General features: G+C 40.3%; 1 protein-coding gene across 10 annotated transcripts in view; it reads right to left on the bottom strand.

The window, feature by feature from the left end:
- Positions 1-23,216, bottom strand: part of BNC2 (basonuclin zinc finger protein 2) — a 478,719-nt gene that overhangs the window by 10,911 nt on the left and 444,592 nt on the right. For 5 of the 10 annotated variants that reach the window (XM_070794509.1, XM_070794504.1, XM_070794505.1 and 2 more), the window contains 2 exons: positions 8,050-10,019; positions 7,551-7,616 (listed from right to left, as the gene is read on the bottom strand). In XM_070794509.1, the coding sequence (XP_070650610.1) occupies positions 7,551-7,616; positions 8,050-10,019 (2,036 nt within the window). The remainder of the gene's footprint in view (positions 1-7,550; positions 7,617-8,049; positions 10,020-23,216) is intronic. The other 5 variants (XM_019965901.2, XM_019965902.2, XM_019965905.2 and 2 more) reach the window with 1 other exon arrangement.

Genomic DNA, 23,216 nt, shown 5'->3' with positions numbered 1-23,216 from the left:
AACAAAGAAAATTTCAATAAGGTACTTTTACTGGTTTAACAACAGTGAGCTCTTGGGATTGTCAAAGTGCTAAGCCTTTTCCAAGGAGAGAAGAAATCAGCAGCTCAAATATAATTAACCTTCCATTCTCAATGCAAACTGCCACACACAGGAGCTCTGCAGTCTATTAGCGAAGTTATAATGGCCAACGGGCAGAAGCGAAATTGGTCAAAAAGTTGGCTACTGCTGTCATATTTTTGGAATTATGATTAATGGCACTAATAATGTGGATGATTACTGATATGTGTATCTCCAGCAGTTTATCATATTGCTCTGGCTGCCTACGTCCACAATAAGCAGGATGCTATCATTTACCTCTTTATTGAAGGCAATCCTTCTCTTGAAGGAGCATATTCTAATTACTTCGTAATGTTTTATGTCTTAAACATTTTGCAGCTCTGGACCTTGCCAACTGCTTCATGTCTACCATTGATTAATTACTGAATGTTTAATCAAAATTTAGAACCTAATGTAGTCATTTATGAGCACACTGCAGTGCCAAAGTAGTTAGGCTCTGCTCCCAAGTTTGGGGAGCGCTGGGTTAAAAATCAAATCCCAGCCAGGCATGAGGATCCAAGAATTTCACCTTGGGTGCTCTGAGGCTGCCAATTCCATCTCTGCTGATGAATGGAAGGTAATCTAACTACGGGTAAACAGCATCTTTACCTCCCCTCTCTCCACTGGATCTCTCTCTTTCCCTCTTCTCCTGGTTCCCTAATCAACAGAGCACTGCTGACTGCTTGCTTCTCAGAGCAAGAAGGTTCTCGTGAAAACCCAGCTCAAGAACATAGCTTTGAAGTGGTTAAACAAGTGAAAAAAAATTTGCTGGGACAAATACATAAGTTTTTTTTTTTTTTAATGTGGATTTTTTATGGTACTGTCATACAACCATTCACCGTTGAAGTTAAGTGTTTTTTTAATACCATTACTGAACTGCTGAAATGGATGCTAATATAGCTTGGAGTGCTAATGTCAAGTCCTGGTAATAAAAAAGACAGACTGCTGAATGAAATAATTTCAAGTAAAAAATAGAACAAAAGTACTCTCTCTCTTGCTCTCCACTTTTATTGAATTGGGACTGACTGAGCCAATTGCTTTAGAAGTCTGTAAAACACAATTACTAGTGAGCGGACTGACCCCCCAGTGCCCCCTTGGTGACAGAGCGGACTAAAAAGCCAGCAGAGTTCGAGCGGCTCCCCTTAGCTGGCCATCAGACCCATGAGGCTTACTTCTGAAGGTCTGTTGTTCTCATCGCCCAGATCTGTCTCTTCTGACTGAAAAATAATCTTATTTCCCATCCATGTGCTAAAGTAACTTCATACATCATTTCCCAAGATGAAGATGTCTATTCTGGCAATTAAGGATGATCTGTCTTTTGATATTCTTATTTATGTGGTTGTTCACATATAAACACGCATATACTTTATGTGGATACATTTACATGAGAACGTTAGCATAATTTTTGAATAGCTGGCAATAATTCCAATTGATATATGCAATAGCAAACTAGAGGCATCACTTACGTATGTTCAGGTTAGAAACACAGCTTTTTTTTTTTTTCCTAAGGTAAAGTCAAAATAATTAGAGCAAGCAAGAAAAAGAATTAAACCAGAAGTAGGTAACATTTTCCCCCCTAGTTAATAAAAGAAGTAATAAACTCCATAAAGTACTAGAGTTAAGATCACTAACACTTCAGGCATAACAGCTTTTTACCAGGAATTTACAACTCCTGTTTTAATTCAAGCTGCTTGCATTAGGACATAAAATCTAGGTATTTTAAAAAAGTGTAGCTTTCTGTTAACGGAAGAAAAATTGTCCTTTCCTGAAAAGCATTCTTTTTTCCTCTTTCTCAGCTTGCTTCTCTCTCTCACATGCACACACACACATCTTGGCACTCAAGAATCAAAGTTAATAAATCCTTTTTTTATGACATTGTAATTTTTTGGCAAGTGTAAACTCCTTTCATTTTCTGCCACATTCATTTATTTGAAGCTTGTGGGAGTCTTACGGCAAAAACGTTAAATTATTTCTGAGAAGGCTTTTTAAAAAGAGAAAAAAGAAACGTTTTCTAGCCCAACCTTCACAATGAAATTTCAACAGAGAAAGAAAAGTCTGTCTCCTTAGCACAACAACAAATCACTCTGCAAGAAAGGGCTGGTAGAAGCCTCTTACCTTATGGAGAACCCACCTTTGCAGGAAGGATACAAGCAAATACTAATATGTGTGTGAAGTCTCATAACCTGATTCCAGGTGAGAAATGGCCTTCCTTATTTGTTTTAAAAAAGAAAAGACTATCTACAAAAGCAAATACTTAGAATGAATCATTATGAGAAAGAATGAGACCAAAAAAGTCTATAAGGGGATCAGATAGATGGTGGGAGACCCAAGGGAGACAGAAATCATGAAGATGACCCTTTCAAAGTGGTGCCATCCTGAAAATTACCACCTATGCATGCAGTATGTACATGCTGATCTAAATGCTATTTCTGCCTGGATTTTCAAGTTCCCAATGGAGGGAGTAGTAGCTCATTCCTTTTGAGGGAAGGTAGGAATACAGGGTATATGAAAGCATTGCATTTACACAGTGGAAGTTATGTAGCCACAAGAGCTTTAATGGTACTCCCATCAAGAGAAATTTGTAAGAACTTCTTTGTATCATGGACAGGAAGTCCTTTGCTCGACATTAAGCTTTGTTGTCTAGTTGGTAGGCAGTTTGGTGGAAGTGATTGGTGTACTTCTTGGGCTGGAGGAGTGAAAGGTCAGCAGAGGCTTAAATGAGCTTGTCTTACATCCAGCTGGGCCAGCAGGAGGTCATTAGGAAGATCCGAGGCGCATGGTAGGCTTGACAGAGTCTCTCCCCATGATACAAGGAGGCCGTTTTGCTCACTGCTCTTCTCCCAGGATATAAAAAGAACCCCAGAGACAGGAATGACACTGAAGTTTATCTTACTACCAAAGTTTCGCTTGAGGAGGGCACAACCAGCAATTACTCAGAAGGGGGAATTTATTTTGTTTGTTTGCCTTTGATGGAAAGTAATGGAGATAAGTACAAAAGACCTATTGATCTCCTGGCTGTACTGTGAAACTAAAGAGTAACAGAGGGGGGGAAAAATGTCTTCCTTTAAAAGTCAGAGGACCAACAGGACTTTACCTTGTAAAAGAATTCTGGTAAAGGAGAGCTGCAGTTTGGATGGCAAAAAATATAGGAAATGAAAAAGCTGATGCCTTAAAGTGTTCTCTTCTCGTACTTGGAGAAGATTAACACACTGTTTGACAGCTAATTGTATTAGGGCAAATGCACTAATAGTTATCTTTAATTGGTGCTAAGTGGCTCATTTCTTGGAGGTATTGCCTGGTGAAATCATATGCATTTATTGCAAATCTCTCTTTGGAAACTTACAGAGAACTTTTCTAAACAAGAATGATGGGAAAAATGGATGTCGCTGCTGGGAAGGTGAAAACAGGAGGCAGGTAGCATGTTTTCGCATCTTCACCTCTGTTGTTAATGTATGCAGTGGCTCGTCAGAGGTAGCTCATGTTAATTTATTCCTGCACACCTGTACAGGGCTGGAAGTCAGGTAATCAAACAAGCAAAAACCATACATCTCTGCTTTTTAGCTACGGCTACCCAGAGGCCTATACAGGAACAAATTTAGTTCTGGAGACATCAGCAGGTTTTAATAAACCAAATACAGATGTCTTACTTCATACAAATCAAGAAGTTTACATGTTTAAATCTGGACGGATTTAAGTAGCAATCAAAGACAAGGTTTCCACTTGGCACCAATGGTTGCCTCATTATTTATTTATAAGTCACCCTAAGCAAATATTATTTTGTTTCTAAATTTATCCATGGGGCTGAATCACCTTTCCTACACCTTGCAGATCAAACATAATGCTTACCTTTCTGATAAAATTCAAGACAAACTGTAGCAATGAGTGGCCACTATTCTCAGAGGGAAGAGAGGAACAAAGATGGTAAAATTCATGTTAAGATGAAAAACAAACAGATTAAGTATTTCTTTCTATGCAGACCGTCTAGTTTCTGTAGACAAAGTCTTCATTATAATTGAGGGAGTTTTAAAACAGCCAATCACTGAAACAGATATAAATAGATTTTTAACATACTAGCAAATGATAAGGAATTCAGAAGAGGACACAGGGGTTTTTATTTTTTGGAATAAAAACCAAATGTAATTTATAAATGGGCTTCCCTAATATACAGATGATCCATGGCCACTCAGCCCTCCTGGGGATCAAAATACCAGAGAGAGGATAAGAAATGACCAAAGAAAGCCAGGGCCAACCACTTCTATGACACTCATCAAGAAACTGTCCTTTATGAAGATTGCAGGTTCTAGGCCAGTTAGAATTCTTCCCAGGGAGTATTTTCATAGGTATACTTAAAAACCTAGAGTCAGCTTTGCTGTTCCCTGAAAGAAGAGTATCTTAGCAGAAAAATCAAGGGTAAACAAGAAAGAAGTCCAGATGTCTAGTGTCAGTATACACTTAAATACTTAAATATCAGCCATCGCCTTATAGTTCTGTAGTTCTTTACAGGGAAAGTAATTTACATTGTGCTTCTAAAACTCAGAATAAAAAGTACCCTAACAGCCACCTAATGACCAGATGAATTGAAGTTTGTGTATATTAGCTTGCTCTGTGTCATTAGTGTGGAATGGTCCTCTTTGCTTTCAAATTTATTAAACTCACACTCATTCACAAATGTATAGAAAGGACACTTCTGATACTTCACTCAGAATCCTCAGCCCTCACAAACCTTGCCTGTGCCCCACTCTCTCTCTCATGTCCCTTTTGGTGACTTCACACAAAGAATATTGTTTTTCAAAAAGCCTTCAATCTGATCTTACAAGACCTAGAAAGATGCTAAGCAAAGACTTGGACATCTCTGCTAACTAGTCGCCAAGTGTAAAACACAGCATTTACCATCTTTCTACTTCCATCCTGCTAACTGCCTGTCTGAGACCAAACACACAACTCCCTCAAATACAATCATCTTGAAAGAAGCCCAGGAAGACCTGTTTCTCACTCCGGTAAGGTGTTCTAAGCCCAAAGACAAGAAGGCTGCTTTCATAAATAGAAGGAAGAGGGTTTATTCTGTTAGTTTTATCACAGGTAAACCCCTTGCATACTTCGACCCCAACTCAAAATGCCTTCTAATGCTCTGTTTGCACAAGGAAGATGTTGCAGAGTCCAGGATGGATGAATCAAGATGCTGGGGAGAGGAGAGAAATGGACACAGGGACAGCAGGATTAGAGACGGGGGGGATTTCTGCTTGGGAAGGTGTGTTGGGTCACAGAAAGGTAAGAAAACTCAGCCTAACTTCATAGTGGATTGAAGAGGAAAAAAGCAGGGATGAAATTCCTGGGGTTCTTGCGACTGATACAGGAAGAGTGAAGAGACAAGGGAAGAGAAGTCTACTGGGTAGATTTGAGATGTGAGGCAGAGGCTTTGTGAATAAGGAGATCAAATTACAGGTCAACATTAGTTGATGACAATGAAACAGGGGTACAATTATAGTGCAGTTATGTTTCCTGAGATGCAGAAGAGGATGGTATTCAATGGCACCCCTGTTTTTGCGTATTCGGTGGTAGCTATGCTCACATATTAACTCAAGTCATAGACTCAACAAGGATGAACACTCTTCTTATAAAAAAAAAAAGTTGAAGTATCAAAGTTTCTGCTAAGTGTTTACCCTGGGGTCAAAAGATTTGAGGACTCTTGCAAAGCAAAGTTTCAAGTGAGACTCAGAAGACTTTCTTGTACAGTACTTTTTTTTTCCAATTTGCTTTTTATCGTGTGTGACAAAATTCCAGAATTAAAACGATTCGGCGTGACGTGCTATTTCACCCATACGAAATGTAATCACCTGTCTTCTGGGGTTTGCAATCTCTTGTGAGACTGAACATACATATCTGTATTATGCTTCCCACCTGGAATATCCTATATCCTAGTTATCCTGGGCAGTGGTCTTAACTTGTGTATGGATGGTCACCCATGGAACACTCAATCCTTAAGAGTAAAATTAGAGACTGAAATATTCTGCTTCTGTCAATAAATGTTTTTCCTCAGACAAACCACCCTCTGCACAGTACTTCCTTATACACTGAGGCATAAAAACAGCGCTCGTGTTTTCTGGTGGCTTGATGTAAATGAAAGCACCAAGCTTTGGGTGTTGTAGCCTTTGGTCCCAGAGCCATTTATTTGAGTGTTATGACTTGCAGTATTTTCAGCAAACCAACTAAAACTGTGATAGGAATTCATGCAAATAAGCTTAAATTTTGGCTTGTCTTCAAACACTCCATTTCCATAAATATTTTATGCAGTTTTTCATGAGTCTTTTATTTTTGTTAAAAAAAAAAATCCAATGCATTAACCTCATTATCACAAGTGCACTATTTCAAGTGTAAAAGAATGAATATTACTTACAAACGTGGGGGGGGATGGATATAGTATTATATTTTATTATTCAAAGTCTAGCTATCTTAACTGCTGTATTCTGGGACTGTCAATGATAACCTGGAACTGAAAAGAACTCTGTGACCATAAAACATTTTTACAGAACAAGGTAAATGGAGTTGGGGGGAGGGAATTTTTTAAGAAGATAGATTTCTCTTCAAAGCATGTTTTGAATTGTATGAAGAAAGCCACTCAATTTTTTCTCAGAGATTTTGCTTTTCATGCATTGGGTCCCTTGTATTTTAGTAGAAAGGAAAATATTTTTTTCTTTTATTTTTAAGAAGACTGAATTTTTAAATATGGAAAAAACAGAACATTATAGAGGCAAGTCACTACTTTTCAGCATACTTCTATTGTTGTTACTTTATGAAACAACTCTACCCACCAGGGAAACACTAGAATTTGGGTGGTAGCTATTTGGAAACTTCCTAGTTAATATTGTTTCTTCTACATATATTGATTTTTACCATGTAAAAAATTTTCTCCAGATACATTATTAAAAGACAATGTAAAACCAAAAACTGCATTTGTTATAATGGGATGAACTAACTGTGTGACTCTAGTTAGGCGGGTGTATACTCTGCTCATAAGCTTATCTCCACAAGAGGAGGACAGCTGTACTACTCCACCACTGACCACCTTAACACATTCCTTTTATATTACATTTTCTTTAAGATTGAAAAAGAACACTGCAGGTTTAGGACCAGCTGCTTCTGTTTAAGCCCAACTGTTTCAGAGCCACAGCTACATACCTAAGGTGTGATGTCATCTGAAGGCTGGACATAATATATTCTAACTGATCCTCAAAGTATATGCATGCCTCCCCTTCTATGCATAATTCCCATGACAGACTATATGTTAGAGATGTGCTCAAAGACATTGTGAAGTTGAAGTAACCCACAATCGTCATTACATTTCCCCATATCAACAATTACTTCGGTCCCATTGTCTTCCGGTATTTCTACGACTCTTAAAGAATTCATGGACACACTAAATACTCATGTAAGAATGATAACATTTCTGGTTATACCTACGCAGATGCAGGCTGTCTCGATGTCCTGGACCTATGGTTCTTTCCATCCGTAAATTTCTGTTTCTATATTGGATAAATACGTGTGTATGAAGATAATATATTGATTTAATTATAAAGCCACAAGGCAAAGCAGAAATATATATAACAGAAGCTGCAGCTTCTAAGTGAAGGTTCACGGGAAAGCAGGGAACTGTGTACACAGTTAACTTATTCACACCTAGATGCATGGAAACACACAAACACACACACGGAGCACAGAGAAAAATGGCGTGCATTACTGAGTAAGATGGCGTATGATTCTGCATGCTTAATCAGAACAAGCACCGACTGCAACAATCCTTCACGAGCATGGCAGCCTGGGGATCGCGCGGTCACTGTGGACAATCTTTACAGTGCATCGAAAACATCCAAGTTGGATTATTTTTTAATGTGTCAAGTCCACCATGACTGGCACCCTCCACCCCCCAGCAGGAGCAGCCAATGGAGATTTACTGACCTGTCTCTGCTTCGGCGAGAGGGGAAGGCAGCGTTGCAGCCAGCCACCGTGCAGACATGCATCTCTTTCAAGTGAACGTTCCTGTAGTGAAGCTTCACGCTGTAGGAGCTTTTGAAACTCTTCTTGCACACATAACAGATTTTAGGGTCTGGGCTAGAACACAGGTCCCCTTCTGGGGAGAACTTCTGAGGGCTGCCGTAATTCAGAGAGGATGTAAAACTCTCGTGCAGGGCTGCCATGCTGGCACCCCCGCCGTTGTACAGCCCATACTGGCTCATGTAAAACATGTCGTAAGTGGGATCTGTAAACTCCTCCTTCACCTTGATGACATCCTGGTGAGAGGGCTCACTGTGGTTCTCGTCCGGCCTCTCACTATTCATCAGGACTTTCTCACTCACCTCACCGTGCATGTGCTCATCCCCCTCCATGGATTCCTCACCGAGTTTGGGCTCCGAAGACTCAGACTCATTCTCATAGTCCCGCTCAGGTTCTTGGTCCTCAGAAGTCATGCTGTCAGCCCTTCTTATCTCTGTCCTTGAAAGGCACCGGGTCCTGCTATGCTTAGAAAAGTCCTTCACCGACATGCCCGGACTCATCTCCTCCTGGGAGTGGCAGTGATTGTCATGGCTCCCATCGTTGACCACAGCCCCGCTGTCATTGGGGTCGTCATCTTCATCGTCAAACTCATCGGCGGTATCGATAATTTCCTTCTCGATCTTCACAGGCATACTGGACTTCCTGGGCTTCTTCTTGGGCGCCAGGTCGGCACTGGGCTCATGAGTGGCCATCATCACTACTGGCGCTGCTGGCTCAGAGGGCGGTGGGGGGTGCTGCTCTATGGTACCACTGGTTGGAATGATGGGACTGGTTGGGAGGGAGGTCGGAGGACTCACCATTTCCCCTGGAGTGAGTAAACTTCTATAAAATGGAGGAACGGGTTGGACAGTCTTTAGCCCAGAGAACACCAGCTGGCTAGGGAGAGGGTTCTGTAAGACGGGGTCTAGTGGGGGAGTGGTAAAACCCATTGGGGGCCGGCCAGGGCTCGTGAGTGTGAGATTCGATTTTGTACTTGCTATGACGGGGGTGGCGGCCCCGGACGTGGCCCGGATTAAATCTTTGTCTCGGTTATTCCTTAGCATAGGCATGTGAAGGCGAGGGTTAGGGTTTGCACTGTGGCGGTTCCGGCTGCGGAGGGAGCTAAAGACCATATTGCAGCCTTCAATGGTGCACCGATGTTTGATCTTCAGGTGAACGGCGTTATAATGGATTTTGAGAGTACCTTTGTCATAGAACGTCTTCCCACACGCGTTACAGAACACTCTTCCCTTCCGGGAGGCTGACCCCATCCTTCTCATCCGGTGGATCCGGAATGAGCTCTTCGGGTGTTCAGTTTTGGACAGATCACTGACTGGGGCGGAATTCTGAATGGGAGACACGCAGGCTGGCTCGGTTTTGGGCTCCACGTTAGTGATGCTGGTCAGGGCATTTCTGTTGGGCGTTTGATCATTCTTGTAGGGCGTGGGGGAGACTTCAGACTCACTGCTCTCATTATATTCATTCTGGGTCGAAAGGCTGGGTTCCCGCAGCCTCAGTCCTGGTTGCTCTAACAGCAGCCCGTTTGGAGGCAATCCTAGCAGCGGGGCTGAGACTGGGTTTATGTACTGGAATGGCAGCAGGAAGGCGAGGCTGTTGGGGATGTTTTCGAAGTGATGAATGCTGGAAGGGTTGCTGTTCTCTAGATGGGCGAGGAGGCTGGGACTCCTGGTGCGATTATTGCTCTCAATGAAAGTTCTGATGTCTGAGTCTGTCTTTGAAGATGGTACAGCTACGGCCTGCCCTTCTTTCTCCTGAATCGCCATCAGCTCCACGATGGATTTGGTTTCTCCGAACCGCAGAAACTGCTGAAGGGTGATGATTTCCTCTTCTCGAGACATGATGGCCCAGCGGTCCAGCACCTTGCCGGCAGCATCCTGGAGGCCACATCAAAGAAACGACAAAGACAAACACAGAAACTTATTGATTGTGCATAATTTCTCAGTGCAGCTGAAGGTGCTCTGTCTGCTCATGGAACACCACGAGCGAGAGCAGAAAACAACATGCAAGCTCTGTTAATACAAGTTGATCCACGAAGCAAACTTCTCTGCCATGCAAATGCAGTCATTAGAGTCACAGTTAGAGAAACAGATTGAGTTTAATAATGTCAAAGCAAACAAAACATAGACCACTGGGGATCTGTGATCTAAAATGCCTACAATCTACTGCTACTTTTAACAACAATGGTCTATAGACTATGCAAGTATTTAGCATATATTAGTACAAGACGTGAACTCTTGCTGTGCGACCCAGTGTATGCAAAAGCAAAACAGAACATGGTACCTTAATCTTTATCAAATAGTGACACCAAAGGAAGGAATTAGGTACATTTTTCGAATTTTATTTAACACAATCAGACATGACACTGGATTCAATGATGAAACTGCCTTTAAACAGGAGCTATTATCTGAATTTCTAAATCACGAAGGTGAATGAAGTAGCATCACCCCCATACTCACATTGCTACGCTGTATTTCTCTGCTTTTAAGTGGCTGAATTTTAGTGTCACGTTACAGCACGCAATTTCATAAGGTAGAGTAAGGAAACACAGTAATTGTACTTTTTCTGAAAATTGATTTTAATTCTATGATTCAAAGTTTGAGTTAAGAGTATTTGACTTTTTATGATCTTGTTATAAATGACAGTTATAGATATTCAGAAAGTAAACATGTGATGGATTTAGATAAGAATGTGTAAAAATATTGTCTCTTAACATCCTGCTCTGATAGTAGAGAGCGTCCACAGAGAATACACATCAGTAATCACCAGACTATGTGTTGTTAAATATACATTAAAAGCATTTCACACTTTCATTTTTGCTAGTAACTATGAGACATGCCTGGAGGTAGGACTTAAAAACCCTGCAATGTAATGTCAGGCAATCCATTTCAGTATGGATTGAAAGAAACCTATTCAAACACTTAATGACTCCATCATCTTCTAGGGCACAGCTCCTTCCCACCAGGACAGGACACTTGGCAACCCTCTGTGAACAGCACTTGTTCCAACCCTTGACAGTTGATTTATGGAAGCACAAAATCATCTTAAATGCAAGACAAGAGCCTTATTAATTACAAAGAGGAAAATCATCACATTGTAAGGGAGAAACCTAGCAGATACCACCGTAACCAACTTGCCTAAACGAAGGATCATCACAGACCTTGTGATCTATATACTGAAAAGGATACACTGTGGTTTCTGTGGCATGCTTGCCCAAAAAAATGCATACCTCAATCTAATTATGAAAAAACATCAGATAAATCAAAACTAAAAGGTGTTCTGCAAAACAGCCGCAAGTATTCTTCAAAGTGTAAATGTTGGGAAAGATTTTTTTTAAAGTCAAAGAAAGACCAAAGATTGGTTAGAGATTGGAGAAGACTAAGACAGCACAAATGAATATAAGATTCTAGGGATCCTAGACCGGAAAAAGTACATTTGTGGGAATAGTGGTAAAATTTCAGGAAAGTCTCTCAATTAGCGAACAGCACGGATCAATCCTAATTTCTCGGTTTTAACAACTGTACTATGCATGTGTAAGATGTTACATTAGGGCAAACAGGATAGAGGGAACTGTACTATTTTTGCAAGAGAGAATTCTCTCTCATAGATAGTTCTACTCAGCCCCGTGATGTGAAATTCTCTCTGGACCACAACTGTATGGTCTGAATCACAACACCTAATTCGATATTAAGGCAATACTTGTCATTTATTTAAATTACTTAAAAAAGAAGCTCTAATAGTTATAAGCCATTCCTTATAAGGCTCATTTCTGGCATTCTATCCTTTTATATGTGTGTTGGTGTACTACCTGACCTGCCTCTTGAGAAATCTGTATGCAGGTCAGGAAGCAACAGTTAGAACTGGACATAGAACAACAGACTGGTTCCAAATTGGGCAAGGAGTACATCAAGCCTGTATATTGTCACCCTAACTTATATACAGAGTACATCATGAGAAACGCTAGGCTGGATGAAACACAAGCTGGAATCAAGATTGCTGGGAGAAATATCAATGACCTCAGATACGCAGATGACACCACTCCTGTGGCAGAAAAAGTGAAGAACTAAAGAGCTTCTTGATGACAGTGAAAGAGGAGAGTGAAAAAGTTGGTTTAAAACTCAACACTCAGAAAACTAAGATCATGGCATCTGGTCCCATCACTTCCAGCAAATAGATGGGGAAACAGTGGAAACAGTGAGAGACTTTATTTTCTTGGGCTCCAAAATCACTGCAGATGGCGACTGCAGCCATGAAATTAAAGACGCTTACTCCTTGGAAGGAAAGTTATGACCAACCTAGACAGCATATTGAAAAGCAGAGACATTACTTTGTCAGCAAAGGTCCATCTAGTCAAGGCAATGGTTTTTCCAGTGGTCATGTATAGATTTGAGAGTTGGACTATAAAGAAAGCTAAGCACCAAAGAATTGATGCTTTTGAACTGTGGTGTTGGAGAAGACTCTTGAAAGACCCTTGAACAGCAAGGAGATCCAACCTGTCCATCTTAAAGGAAATCAGTCCTGAATGTTCATTGGAAGGACTGATGCTAAAGCTGAAACTCCAATTCTTTGGCCACCTGATGCAAAGAACTGACTCACTGGAAAAGACCCTGATGCTTGGAAAGATTGAAGGCAGGAGGAGAAGGGGACGGGATGAGATGGTTGGATGGCATCACTGACTCAATGGACATAAGTTTGGGTAAACTCCGGGAGTTGGTGATGGACAGGGAGGCCTGGCGTGCTGCAGTCCATGGGGTCGCAAAGAGTCAGACGTGACTGAGCGACTGAGCAACTGAACTGAACCACGTAAACTGGCAAACACAGATGTCCCTCCCTCATTTGCAGGAGAAGTTAGCCTTCAGATTAGACACTCTCATGCAGTTCTCTGTTCACAACAGTCATACCATGGTATGTCGACACAGTGACTGACTGGATAATCCTGGAGTTGCGAAGTAGCTGCTTTTTCAAAAGTATCACTGGTAGCAATGGTCTCCCTTACATCCTTTTTTGGGACAGGGGAGTAGAGGAGACTTTTGGTATTGTAAATAAGCAGAGAAATAAATTGTGATTTTACAGAGATTATCTCATTTGAGTCTTTTAACAGCTTCCAGAGCTTGGCAAATGTTTAGCAGATGAGACACCAGAGGTATGACTGCTTAAGGTTGCGAAGATGCTAACTGGGGTCTAGGACTTGAACCCAGAAATTCTGACTCCAGGTTCACTGAACTTACTGAGGCCATTTTCGAGGTGGGCACACTGCGTCTGTGATAACAAGGGGCAAGACCACTCCTGAATAAGGCTGGTCTCCAGATCACTGTCATGACCTCTTCTACACCATTTTCCCTTTACCATCAAATCCATTTTCTTGATTATTCTTTTTATGAACGCGTTCACTGTGGAAACTCAATCTGAGTGGTGTATAGTCATTTTTACCTCAGGTTCTTCCTAGGTAGCCTGCACCTAAATCTGCATGTTGATACCGTACTTACAGAGCTGGCAGCCTCTGATATTAAAATAGGCCTCAGAAACCATAGCAACTGATCAAACCCACCTGAGGCATCTCTTTTCCATCACCCTTCTGTCTTCCCTCCCCTAACGGTACACAGCAGTCCCATATGGTTTCTCTTTTCTCCTGGCCCGCCACGAATGCCTGCTGCTATTTCTAAATCTACTGCCTTTCAGATTCTTTTTTAGTCCTGAGTGGCTGTCTCCACTAAAAGAGAGACTGCTCTGTTAAACTACTTACTTCTGGTGGAAGAGATCCAGGTAAGCAAAGTTTAGAACTTTGCTGGTTGCCTGAATGATAAAAGAGAAGCTTTATTTATTGTGGTAACAGAAGCATCCGTTTATAATTTACCTGGAAGGACAACATAGTATCTTTGTAAATGAATGTGCCTGGGGACAGGTCAACTATCTACATGACATACTCCAACTAGAATCCTCCTGACAGGGTACCCTCTGGATCCAGGCAATGTGAAGTTCTTTTCAAAGAAGCCATCATTCATCAAGACCATCTAAAGACCATCCCTTTCATAAACAGAGAAACTGCAACAAGAAACAAAGTTGATTGTCTTATGTAACAGAATGGGTCTGAAAGCTCAATGCAAGGAATGAATATCAGCTTTAGCATATCCTTGGGTTAAAGCAGTTGAAGGGAGTTAGAAATCATCAAAGGAAAACAAAGGAGGCCCAGGTTTTTTGCCTGCAGATCTTTGTGACAGAAGTAATCAGGATCTGGTGCAGTGATTCTTAAACCATGGCTTAAGATTCCTCTGTTAAGACTTTCCATGAGTGGCCTATATGCTATCAAAAAGGACCACTCTGCAAGGAATTCAGAGTAGCTATCTGGTAACTTTCAGGACAATGTGACACTGCTGTACAATGAAAGACATGGTCATTTCTTTTAAAATTAACTAATTTTTACTTTATTTAACTCAACTATTGGCTCAAAATCAGCTGGGGGAAAACTGGTCCTTCCTCACAGATAGTTTGAGAAGTACAATACAAATCTAAAACCTAGGCCTCCTTATCATGTCAACTACACTTTACCAGTGATTGAGAGCCATAAAAAGAATTTGGTATTGTCACAAAATAAACAGTAATGGAAAAAATTCAGTTAGGCCACTATGAACGTTCTGACCACTTCATACTGGGATGCCAGACTTGTGTATGAATGAAAAGTCACATCAGAGTGAGTAACTGGATTCGTGGCCTTCCCATTCATGTTGTAGTTGGTGACTGAGTTACTTTAGGCTCCCCCATTTGTAACCAGAGCTCAGTGACCATTTCATTGGAAATTATTATTTACAAAATGAGGATGAGAAGATTTGTCCTGTTAAGTGAAATGCAAAGTATTAGGATAAATATTTTTTTAATTTTTGGCTGCACCATGCCAGTTTGTGGGATTCTAGTTCTATAACCAGGGATCAAACACAGGCCCTTGGCAATGAAAGCACGGAGTCCTAACCATTGGACCTCCAGCGAAGTCCCTAGGATAAGTATTGATTTCCTATGATAAAAATTGGCTATCCTATTAATTAGAAGATTTGTAACCAAATAATCCAGACTTATAAACAAGTTTTACTGTGTTCAGAAACAGTATAAAACACTTAAAATATTTACATCTAAACATTTTAAATGAAAAGACTTCCTTTTATATTCACTGAACTGGTGCTCATATCACTTAGGAAAAATCTGGCACCCAGTTCAATATGGGTCCAGAGTGAACTAATACAATATTGTAAAGTTTAAAAATAAAATAAAATTAAAAAAAATATATATATATATAAATAAATTAAAAAAAATAAAATAAAATCTTTGTCAGTAGGGTCACGATCATGGTTTCAACGGTTTTATTTGAGCCCCTTTTTCATATCAAAACACCTTACATGATGCGTAATTTTAAAACCAAAGTCAAGTAAGATCGGCTGTTTTTTCTTATGTGAGGGAAAGGGAGAATAGAGAAGGAAAGATGTAAAGAGACTGGAGAGAGACCAGATAGAGACTTTGGGATCATTAGACTGACTGTCAGCTGACCTTAAGCCCCGAGAATCTGCTTGAAGGTCAAGAATAAACCTGTTTGTGCTCATGGCAGGCCACTAGCATGCTAGAACATAGAGGGAAACACTGCCTTTCCTTCCACACATGGAAATGAGACCGAATAGTAAACACAGCAGAGACCTAGGGCGTATTTGCTCTAGCAGTATTCACATTATGAAGAAATGAGCAAACGGCTTAAAGACCAGCACAAAATAGTTTAATTTTCGACTCTATTTCATGAATATCTTTCTGTCAAATTTAAGGCATAATTTAAAGGAAAAATCCAAAAACGATTAGCTAAAAACTAAAAACATTTCCCCTTTGATCTAATTTTAAAGCTTTTAATGAAATGCTATCCACCTAAAACAAAATGAGAGGTTTACGAGACATACTTTCTGATATCATGTCTAGATTTGCAAGCATCGTGTGCTATCCTTAAGGTATTATTCCATTCCAACTGTATTGGCAACTTATTTTCATGACCGGTTTCCTACTGGGATTTTCTCTTCTTTCTGGGCTGTAGGAAGCACAAGCTGGAATCAGGATTGCTGGGAGAAACATCAATAACCTCAGATATGCAGAAGACACCACCCTTGTGGCAGAAAGTGAAGAAGAACTAAAGAGCCTCTTGATGAAAGTGAAAGAGGAGAGTGAAAAAGCTGGCTTAAAGCTCAACATTCAGAAAACTAAGATCGTGGCATCCGGTCCCATCACTTCATGGCAAATAAATAGGGAAACAATGGAAACAGTGAGAGACTTTATTTTTTGGGCTTCAAAATCACTGCAGATGGTGACTGCAGCCATGAAAGTAAAAGACACTTACTTCTTGGAAGGAAAGTTATGACTAACCTAGACAGCATATTAAAAAGCAGAGACAATACTTTGTCAACAAAGGTTCGTCTAGTCAAGGCTATGGCTTTTCCTGTGGTCATGTATGGATGTGAGAGTTGGACTATAAAGAAAGCTGAGCACTGAAGAATTGATGCTTTTGAACTGTGTGTTGGAGAGGACTCTTGAGAGTCCCTTGGACTGCAGGAGATCCAACCAGTCCATCCTAAAGGAGATCAGTCCTGGGTGTTCACTGGAAGGACTGATGATGAAGCTGGAACTCCAATCCTTTGGCCACCTGATGCGAAGAGCTGACTCATTGGAAAAGACCCTTATGCTGGAAAAGATTGAGGGCAGGAGGAGAAGGAGATGACAGAGGATGAGATTGGTTGGATGGCATCACTGACACAATGGACTCTGGCAGTTGGTGATAGATAGGGAGGCCTGGTGTGCTGCGGTCCATGGGGTTCCAAAGCATCGGACACGACTGAGTGACTGAACTGAACTGAACTTCTTTCTCCTTTAGGAGTTCAGGTATTAAGGCAAGAGGAATGGACTTGCGTAGAAGGTAGAGAAACGATCCCAAGCCAATCCAGCTTGGTACTCTATCAAAACTGAACTATTAATTGCAGAGTTAAAACCTAATGAAACCATGCTATGCAAAACTTGAAACATACGTTTTGCCAGGTTTTCTTGATGTTTAAGTCTTAATTAAACAAATAGTGGGAGATAGACACAAAGGAATACTACTGGGCAATAAAAAGGAATAAACTATTGATAGAAACGTAACCTTAAGAATGAAAGAAGTCAGACCTAAAAGATAACAGATGTCACTATGCCAGTCAGAGGAATCATCCTTGAAAAGTAAGCCTACAAGAGGAGAAGTGAGATCAGTAGTTGCCAGGGCCCAAGGGTGGAAGAAAGGACTGACTGTAAAAGAATAGTGGGAACTTTAGGCAGTGATGGAAATGTTCTATATCCTAAGGCTGATGTATATATGACTACATAGGTTGTAGACTTTAAAACCTCTGAGATTTTTTGGCATGTAAAGTATACCTCAATGAAGCTGACACAAAACATTAAACTATGAAAATTGCATGAACTCTCAGAACTCAACATTCACAACTTTCCCCATTTATATACAGACCATCTTCTTGTTCCCTGCATTCTGTTGTAACCAGAAAAACACACACCCCCTCCTCCATTCTCTCCTATCTGTAGGGGGTACACAACAGTCCACTGATGTGGAGAGTAAACATGAGAATTTCTATTTTCGTAACCTAAAAAGACACGTGTTACATTTTTATATGTAAATTTACAATATATTACTAACTTAGAAACAGCTTCACACGCACTGGGGTGCACGCTCATGTATTTTATGAAAAGTATGAAAAGAACGTGTAGTCATAAAAAGTTTAGGCTGCTTCACTACAGAGCTAATACTGACATGTGGCAGACACGGAGCATGCACACACATCTTCACACACACTTTGGAAGAAGTTGAAGAGTAGTCTGTTAATTCACCTAAGCTCCCCTTCACCTGCCTTTGTGCTGGCCTCTTGGTTAGGTGGACGTGTGTCAAGGAAGTGACCCAGAAATTAGGAAATTTATCATTTAACTGGCAGATCACCTCAGGGGGAAGTGGTGGGCTCGGACTATTATCTCAGATGTCGTGAACAGGGCCATTCCCTCAACTTCATATGGCGGTGTAGGGGGTGCTGCAAATGAGACTTCATGTATGCCCCCCCCCCGAGCGCTGGGCGGGGCTGCATGTGAGGGCTGAAGGCACTACCTATAGCTTTACCAAAAAAACCAATCTTACAGAAGTTATAGAAGTCCTCTTCTCTCCTTTTCACCTACAAGCTACCTGTTTTAGAACACATGTGGGTCAATATGTGACAAGCAGATATTTCAATTTTCCATTGTTCCTCTAAAAGTCAAGTTACTTTTAAACTTCTCTTCAGCCAAAAAGTTTAACTGGTCTGGATACTCTCCACAAATATCAGAGCCACTCCCCCTCTTTTTGTTAGGCGGGGGGGAATGGCTAATTATTTATTTATCTAATTTACATGACTTGGCATGGGTTAAAATTTGTGTGTGTGTGTAAGCAAGCAAGAAGTGGGGGTGGGGAGGGGTGGGGGTGTGCAGAAGGGGGCAGAAAAAGAAAAATGGTAAAACAACAACAAAAAATTCTTATTGAAAATAACAGATTCTGGGAAGCACTTGGGGGAAATTTTGTAAGCAATATTGTGATAATTTTTGAGAAACACTTGAAATTATGTGGGGAAACAACTTGGCATGCTTATTTGTTTTAGCAAATTTACATTTAAACACGTATTTCTGGGAGGGCACCGACTGAAAGATGAACCACTACCATATACAGTATACACTGGAACAGTCTGCTTGTGGAAGTAAACAGAATCATACTCTTCTTTATTCAGAGTTCTTTCAAGTGAGTGAGCTTTTCCAGTGTTTCAGGCTAGTATTTCCAGGCCAGTTGAAACAACTGTAATATCTGTAGGCAGAGTGAGGCATGCTCATTTATACCATGATTGCACCAAATGGTTCAAATTAGACTTGATAAGAAAAGAAAATCAAATTCGTTTTGGGTAATAAAAACTACCCGATTTCCATCATTTGGAAATTTGTGTTTTGCAGAATTTCTCAAGAGCATCATTTTAGCTTTTAAATACAATGTTGACCAGTCCATTCTTGCTTCTTCTGCCCCTCCCCAGGACAGAAGGGTTCCATGACAAAGAATCAACAGGGTGTGGTACAAAAAGAAATGAAAACTTGCAAAGAAAAATCAAGACTGGACTTCGCTAACATTCATGCACATTTATCCCTTCTGGGAAACAAATATGCTTTCCTCATCAACCCAAGCCCATCGATGTCATGAAATGTGTGCACAGACATCAGAGCTATGTATATATTGGCTGGCTGTGATTATAGAAGCTGGTGCTAAATTCAGTGTGCGTGGATTATAAAGGACCTGTCTGAAGTATCTTTCCAATTCCTCCTTTTTCCCCAAAGGAGAAATGAACTCTATAGGAATATCCACCACTGGTTAGAATGACAGAGCTCTCAAAAAACTTTGCCTTAAAGAATTTTCTGTCAAGGTGAGACTCTTATTAGTCCTTGCTAACACAGGTCTGTTCTCTATAAATACCATTTGCACATTAGGGATTGACTTTAAGAGCTACGTATCACATACATGTGCATGTACACAAACGTGTACCTGTAGAGAGACTACCATCCTCAGGTTACTGCACGAATCTCATTATAAATCAGTCGTCTTATAAGATGAAAAATGTTCAGTCATGAAGAATTGGTAGTATACTAAGGAAAGGCATATCAAATTACTTGCAAAAAAAAAAAAAGTACAGAATTAAGGAATTCATCTCCTTGGATGAAACTGGAAGTCTGAAGGAAATGGCCCCTGACTGCAGTTGGGAGCAGAAGGAAAAGACAACATGGTAATTTTATGTGATTTTTAGGTATGGCTCTGGTAGATTTTTCAAGAGATAAATCCCTACCATTTCTGTTTCTGATCCTTATTTGAAGCTACTTTTCAGTGAAGAAGGTATCTTTTAGAAGAAGAAACAAATTATTGAGAAATTGAACAATACACCCTCCCAAAATGACCACTTTTCAAACCAAGAGGAATCAAAATACCAAGGGATTGGTTTTAAACGGCTCTTCTGATTTTTTTTTTAAGTATATTGTTTGACTTTTTTGATATAAAAATTTACTTTGTTATAGAATGTTCTTGATTATGGACCAGATGAGAACATATAATTCGTAGAGGATGATTGCTTTTCTCCTCAATAACCGTCTGTACAGCAATTTTATTTTAAAATCTGTGATTATGATAGATCACTCCAGGGTTACAACATATTTAATCACAGAAACTCCAGCTAAGCTCTGTTAAAGGCCTGTCAGGATTTCTTCCCTGTACCCAGGAATTTTAGTTTGTCTGGCTTTAAACCAGGTCCATGCATTTCTTCTGTGGGTATTTGGTTGCAAATAAATAAAGCCTTGCTTTGCCATCTACAGAATTTTCAGAGGTGTAAATTACTTTCCACAGTATCTAGAACTGCACTTCAAAGAGTCCAAAGTTATTTTTCAAATTACCTAACTCCACTGTAAATCAAATCTGAGAAACTTTTAAATTAAGACACAATACATTTTAATAATTAACAATGGCATCTTAAGAATCATTTAAGTTTCAAAATAGGAAAACTCAAATCCAGCAGATCTTTATTCCTAGAAGATCAACCTATAATATAAAATTACCCATGCATCTTTAAGCACAGAGTATTTAACTCTGAACTTAGAGGCTAAAAGAGAATTTGGATATTAAAATTTCAGTTTTTGGTTATGCTTAGTACAACTTCCTCATATTCAGCCTCAGAGGAAAATAAAGAACATAAGCAAATGACACCTGAGTTCGAGTCTTCGTTTTGCCAATGATCAGCTGTGTGACTATGAAGTAACCAGTACCTAGTTTCGTTTCCTTATATGTAAGTAAGAGTCCTACTATTCTTGGTGGTGTTTAGCTGCTGTTGTGTCCAACTCTTTTGCAACCCTATGGACTGTAGCCCACCAGGCTCCACTCTCCAAGGGATTTCCCTGACAAGAATACTGGAGTGGGTTGCCGTTTTCTTCTGCAGGGAATCTTTCCGACCCAGGGATCAAACCTGGGTTTCCTGCACTGGCAGGGAGATTCTTCACCGAGCCAGCAGGGAAGCCCCACTAACTTTCTAAGCCTTACTAAAAAAAAGTCAGATTCCCTTATCTGACTATTTATACCTAGAATCTGGACATATAAGACATTTCAATTAAAATGTTTCCAATCTTAGGCTAAAATTTTTCCTCTCAACCAACTTGTGTATCTACAACTTATTTTCAGAACATACGTGTTTATGACTGAAAATATGCCCCCATGAGTTACTGTATGGTTCCATAATCTGCATGCCTCCCTTGATGCTTTATCAGTAATATGATTAGAGGCAGTAATTCTTCTGGATCACCTTTTACTCCTGCTCAATGTAATGATCTGTTCAAGTGAAAACTTTGCTTGTATAGGGAAACTGTTCCTTCGAAGCCCCCATATCATTATATCAATAGAGTTTGTGGAAATCCTGTAAAACATGAGGCTCAGCCATTCCAAAATAAATATGTTATATCTCCATCAAGCTATATAAATAAGTATCTGTAGTTCTCCTATGATCTCTGGAGTTCTCAGAAACAGCAGTATCTGTATATAAGACTCTTGCCTCAATTAAACCTTTTAAATCGACACAAGTTACTCTTTTGGAGATGATCACCATGAGATGCTAGGGGGTAAGTCATTTTATGGTTCAGGACAGCAAAGGAACAGTTTGAAATCCTCAGAGAAAACACTAGAAACAGGAGGAAGGAGAAGGATGGGCCCTGTAAGTGGTCTTGTTTTCTTCTCCCTTCAGACATAAAGATAAAACCTGAGTCCTTGGACAGCTATAAATCTGCTTGCCTGGCAGTAAACACCACTCACCAGAGCCCGTGCTAGCATTTTTGCTTGGAGCTTTACATCTTCTAGTTTACTTTTCTTTCCATAACCAATGTTCTGCCACCAAGCTTGTAGAAAGCTTCCGTCTACCCAGGGGTCTGTGCTGAGGTTTTACGTATCTAAACACAAACCAGAGAGACCCTGGCATTTCCTGATGGGCTTTCCTATAATGTCTGATAAACAGCAAAAATGGGTGCAAAAGAAAACACTTTTTTTTTTTTTTTTTTCACGATGAGGATGATTTTCCACATTAGGTAAGGGTCAAAACCTTGGAATGAATTCAAGGTCACAACCTTCAATCTTTGTACGAAGTTTGTCTGTACAACCAAGATCCTCAGTACTCATATCCCAGCTTCCAAAGCTTGAAAGGCTGATTCTAGCTCACATACTATACTTTGAATCGCTCCACAACTGAAGCTGATTGAACAACCCTAAGGAACTTTAACATATTCATTAGGATGTGGGGGAGCAGGGGGAGAAAAGAACTGAACATTCACTAAGCAGTATTCCATACAACACGTGGAGGATGGAGTGTGTGAGTGAACAGAGAGATGTATTGGGAGATTTAACTTTGTTCTTCTCTGAGTATAAGAATGGCAGTAGAACACAAAGATTAATTTCCTGCTTTAGCATTCATCAGGGAACAACACATTATTACTTGTAACACATACACGAGGCTGTTGATGGATATACTTTCCTTTGATTGCTCCGATTAAATGTGTTCCTATAAAAGGCACCCCCACACGTGTGTGTGTAATTATCAATCTACATATGCGTTATCAATTTGCGTTTCTATGTATTTCTAAGCGATCAGTGTAGCTATTAGACATTTGGCCACAAAACAGAGGTGATTGGGGGTCGGCGGCTGACTGAAGAAATAGGAGATCAAAAAATGCAATCATCAGAGTAAATAATCAACATATGGTACTGTAACGCCAAACTCAGAATTCCAAAACAGAGGAGGGGGAAGCATGCATTACGGAGCACAAGGTAATAACTGCGTCTGCATGCCTTAATACCCTCTTGTCCCAGCAGTCCTGACTTTCGAAGCAGCCCACTTCTCCACATTAACGGTAGTCATTTGGAGAGCAGCAAACGTGCCATTAGAAGCACTTTTACAAGTGTATATTCATCCACCAATTAGCTTAATGTGGCCGCT

The sequence above is a fragment of the Bos indicus genome, chromosome 8 (assembly GCF_029378745.1).
Source record: "Bos indicus isolate NIAB-ARS_2022 breed Sahiwal x Tharparkar chromosome 8, NIAB-ARS_B.indTharparkar_mat_pri_1.0, whole genome shotgun sequence".
Classification (NCBI taxonomy): domain Eukaryota; kingdom Metazoa; phylum Chordata; class Mammalia; order Artiodactyla; family Bovidae; genus Bos; species Bos indicus.
This window is presented reverse-complemented; position numbering and strand designations above follow the sequence as displayed.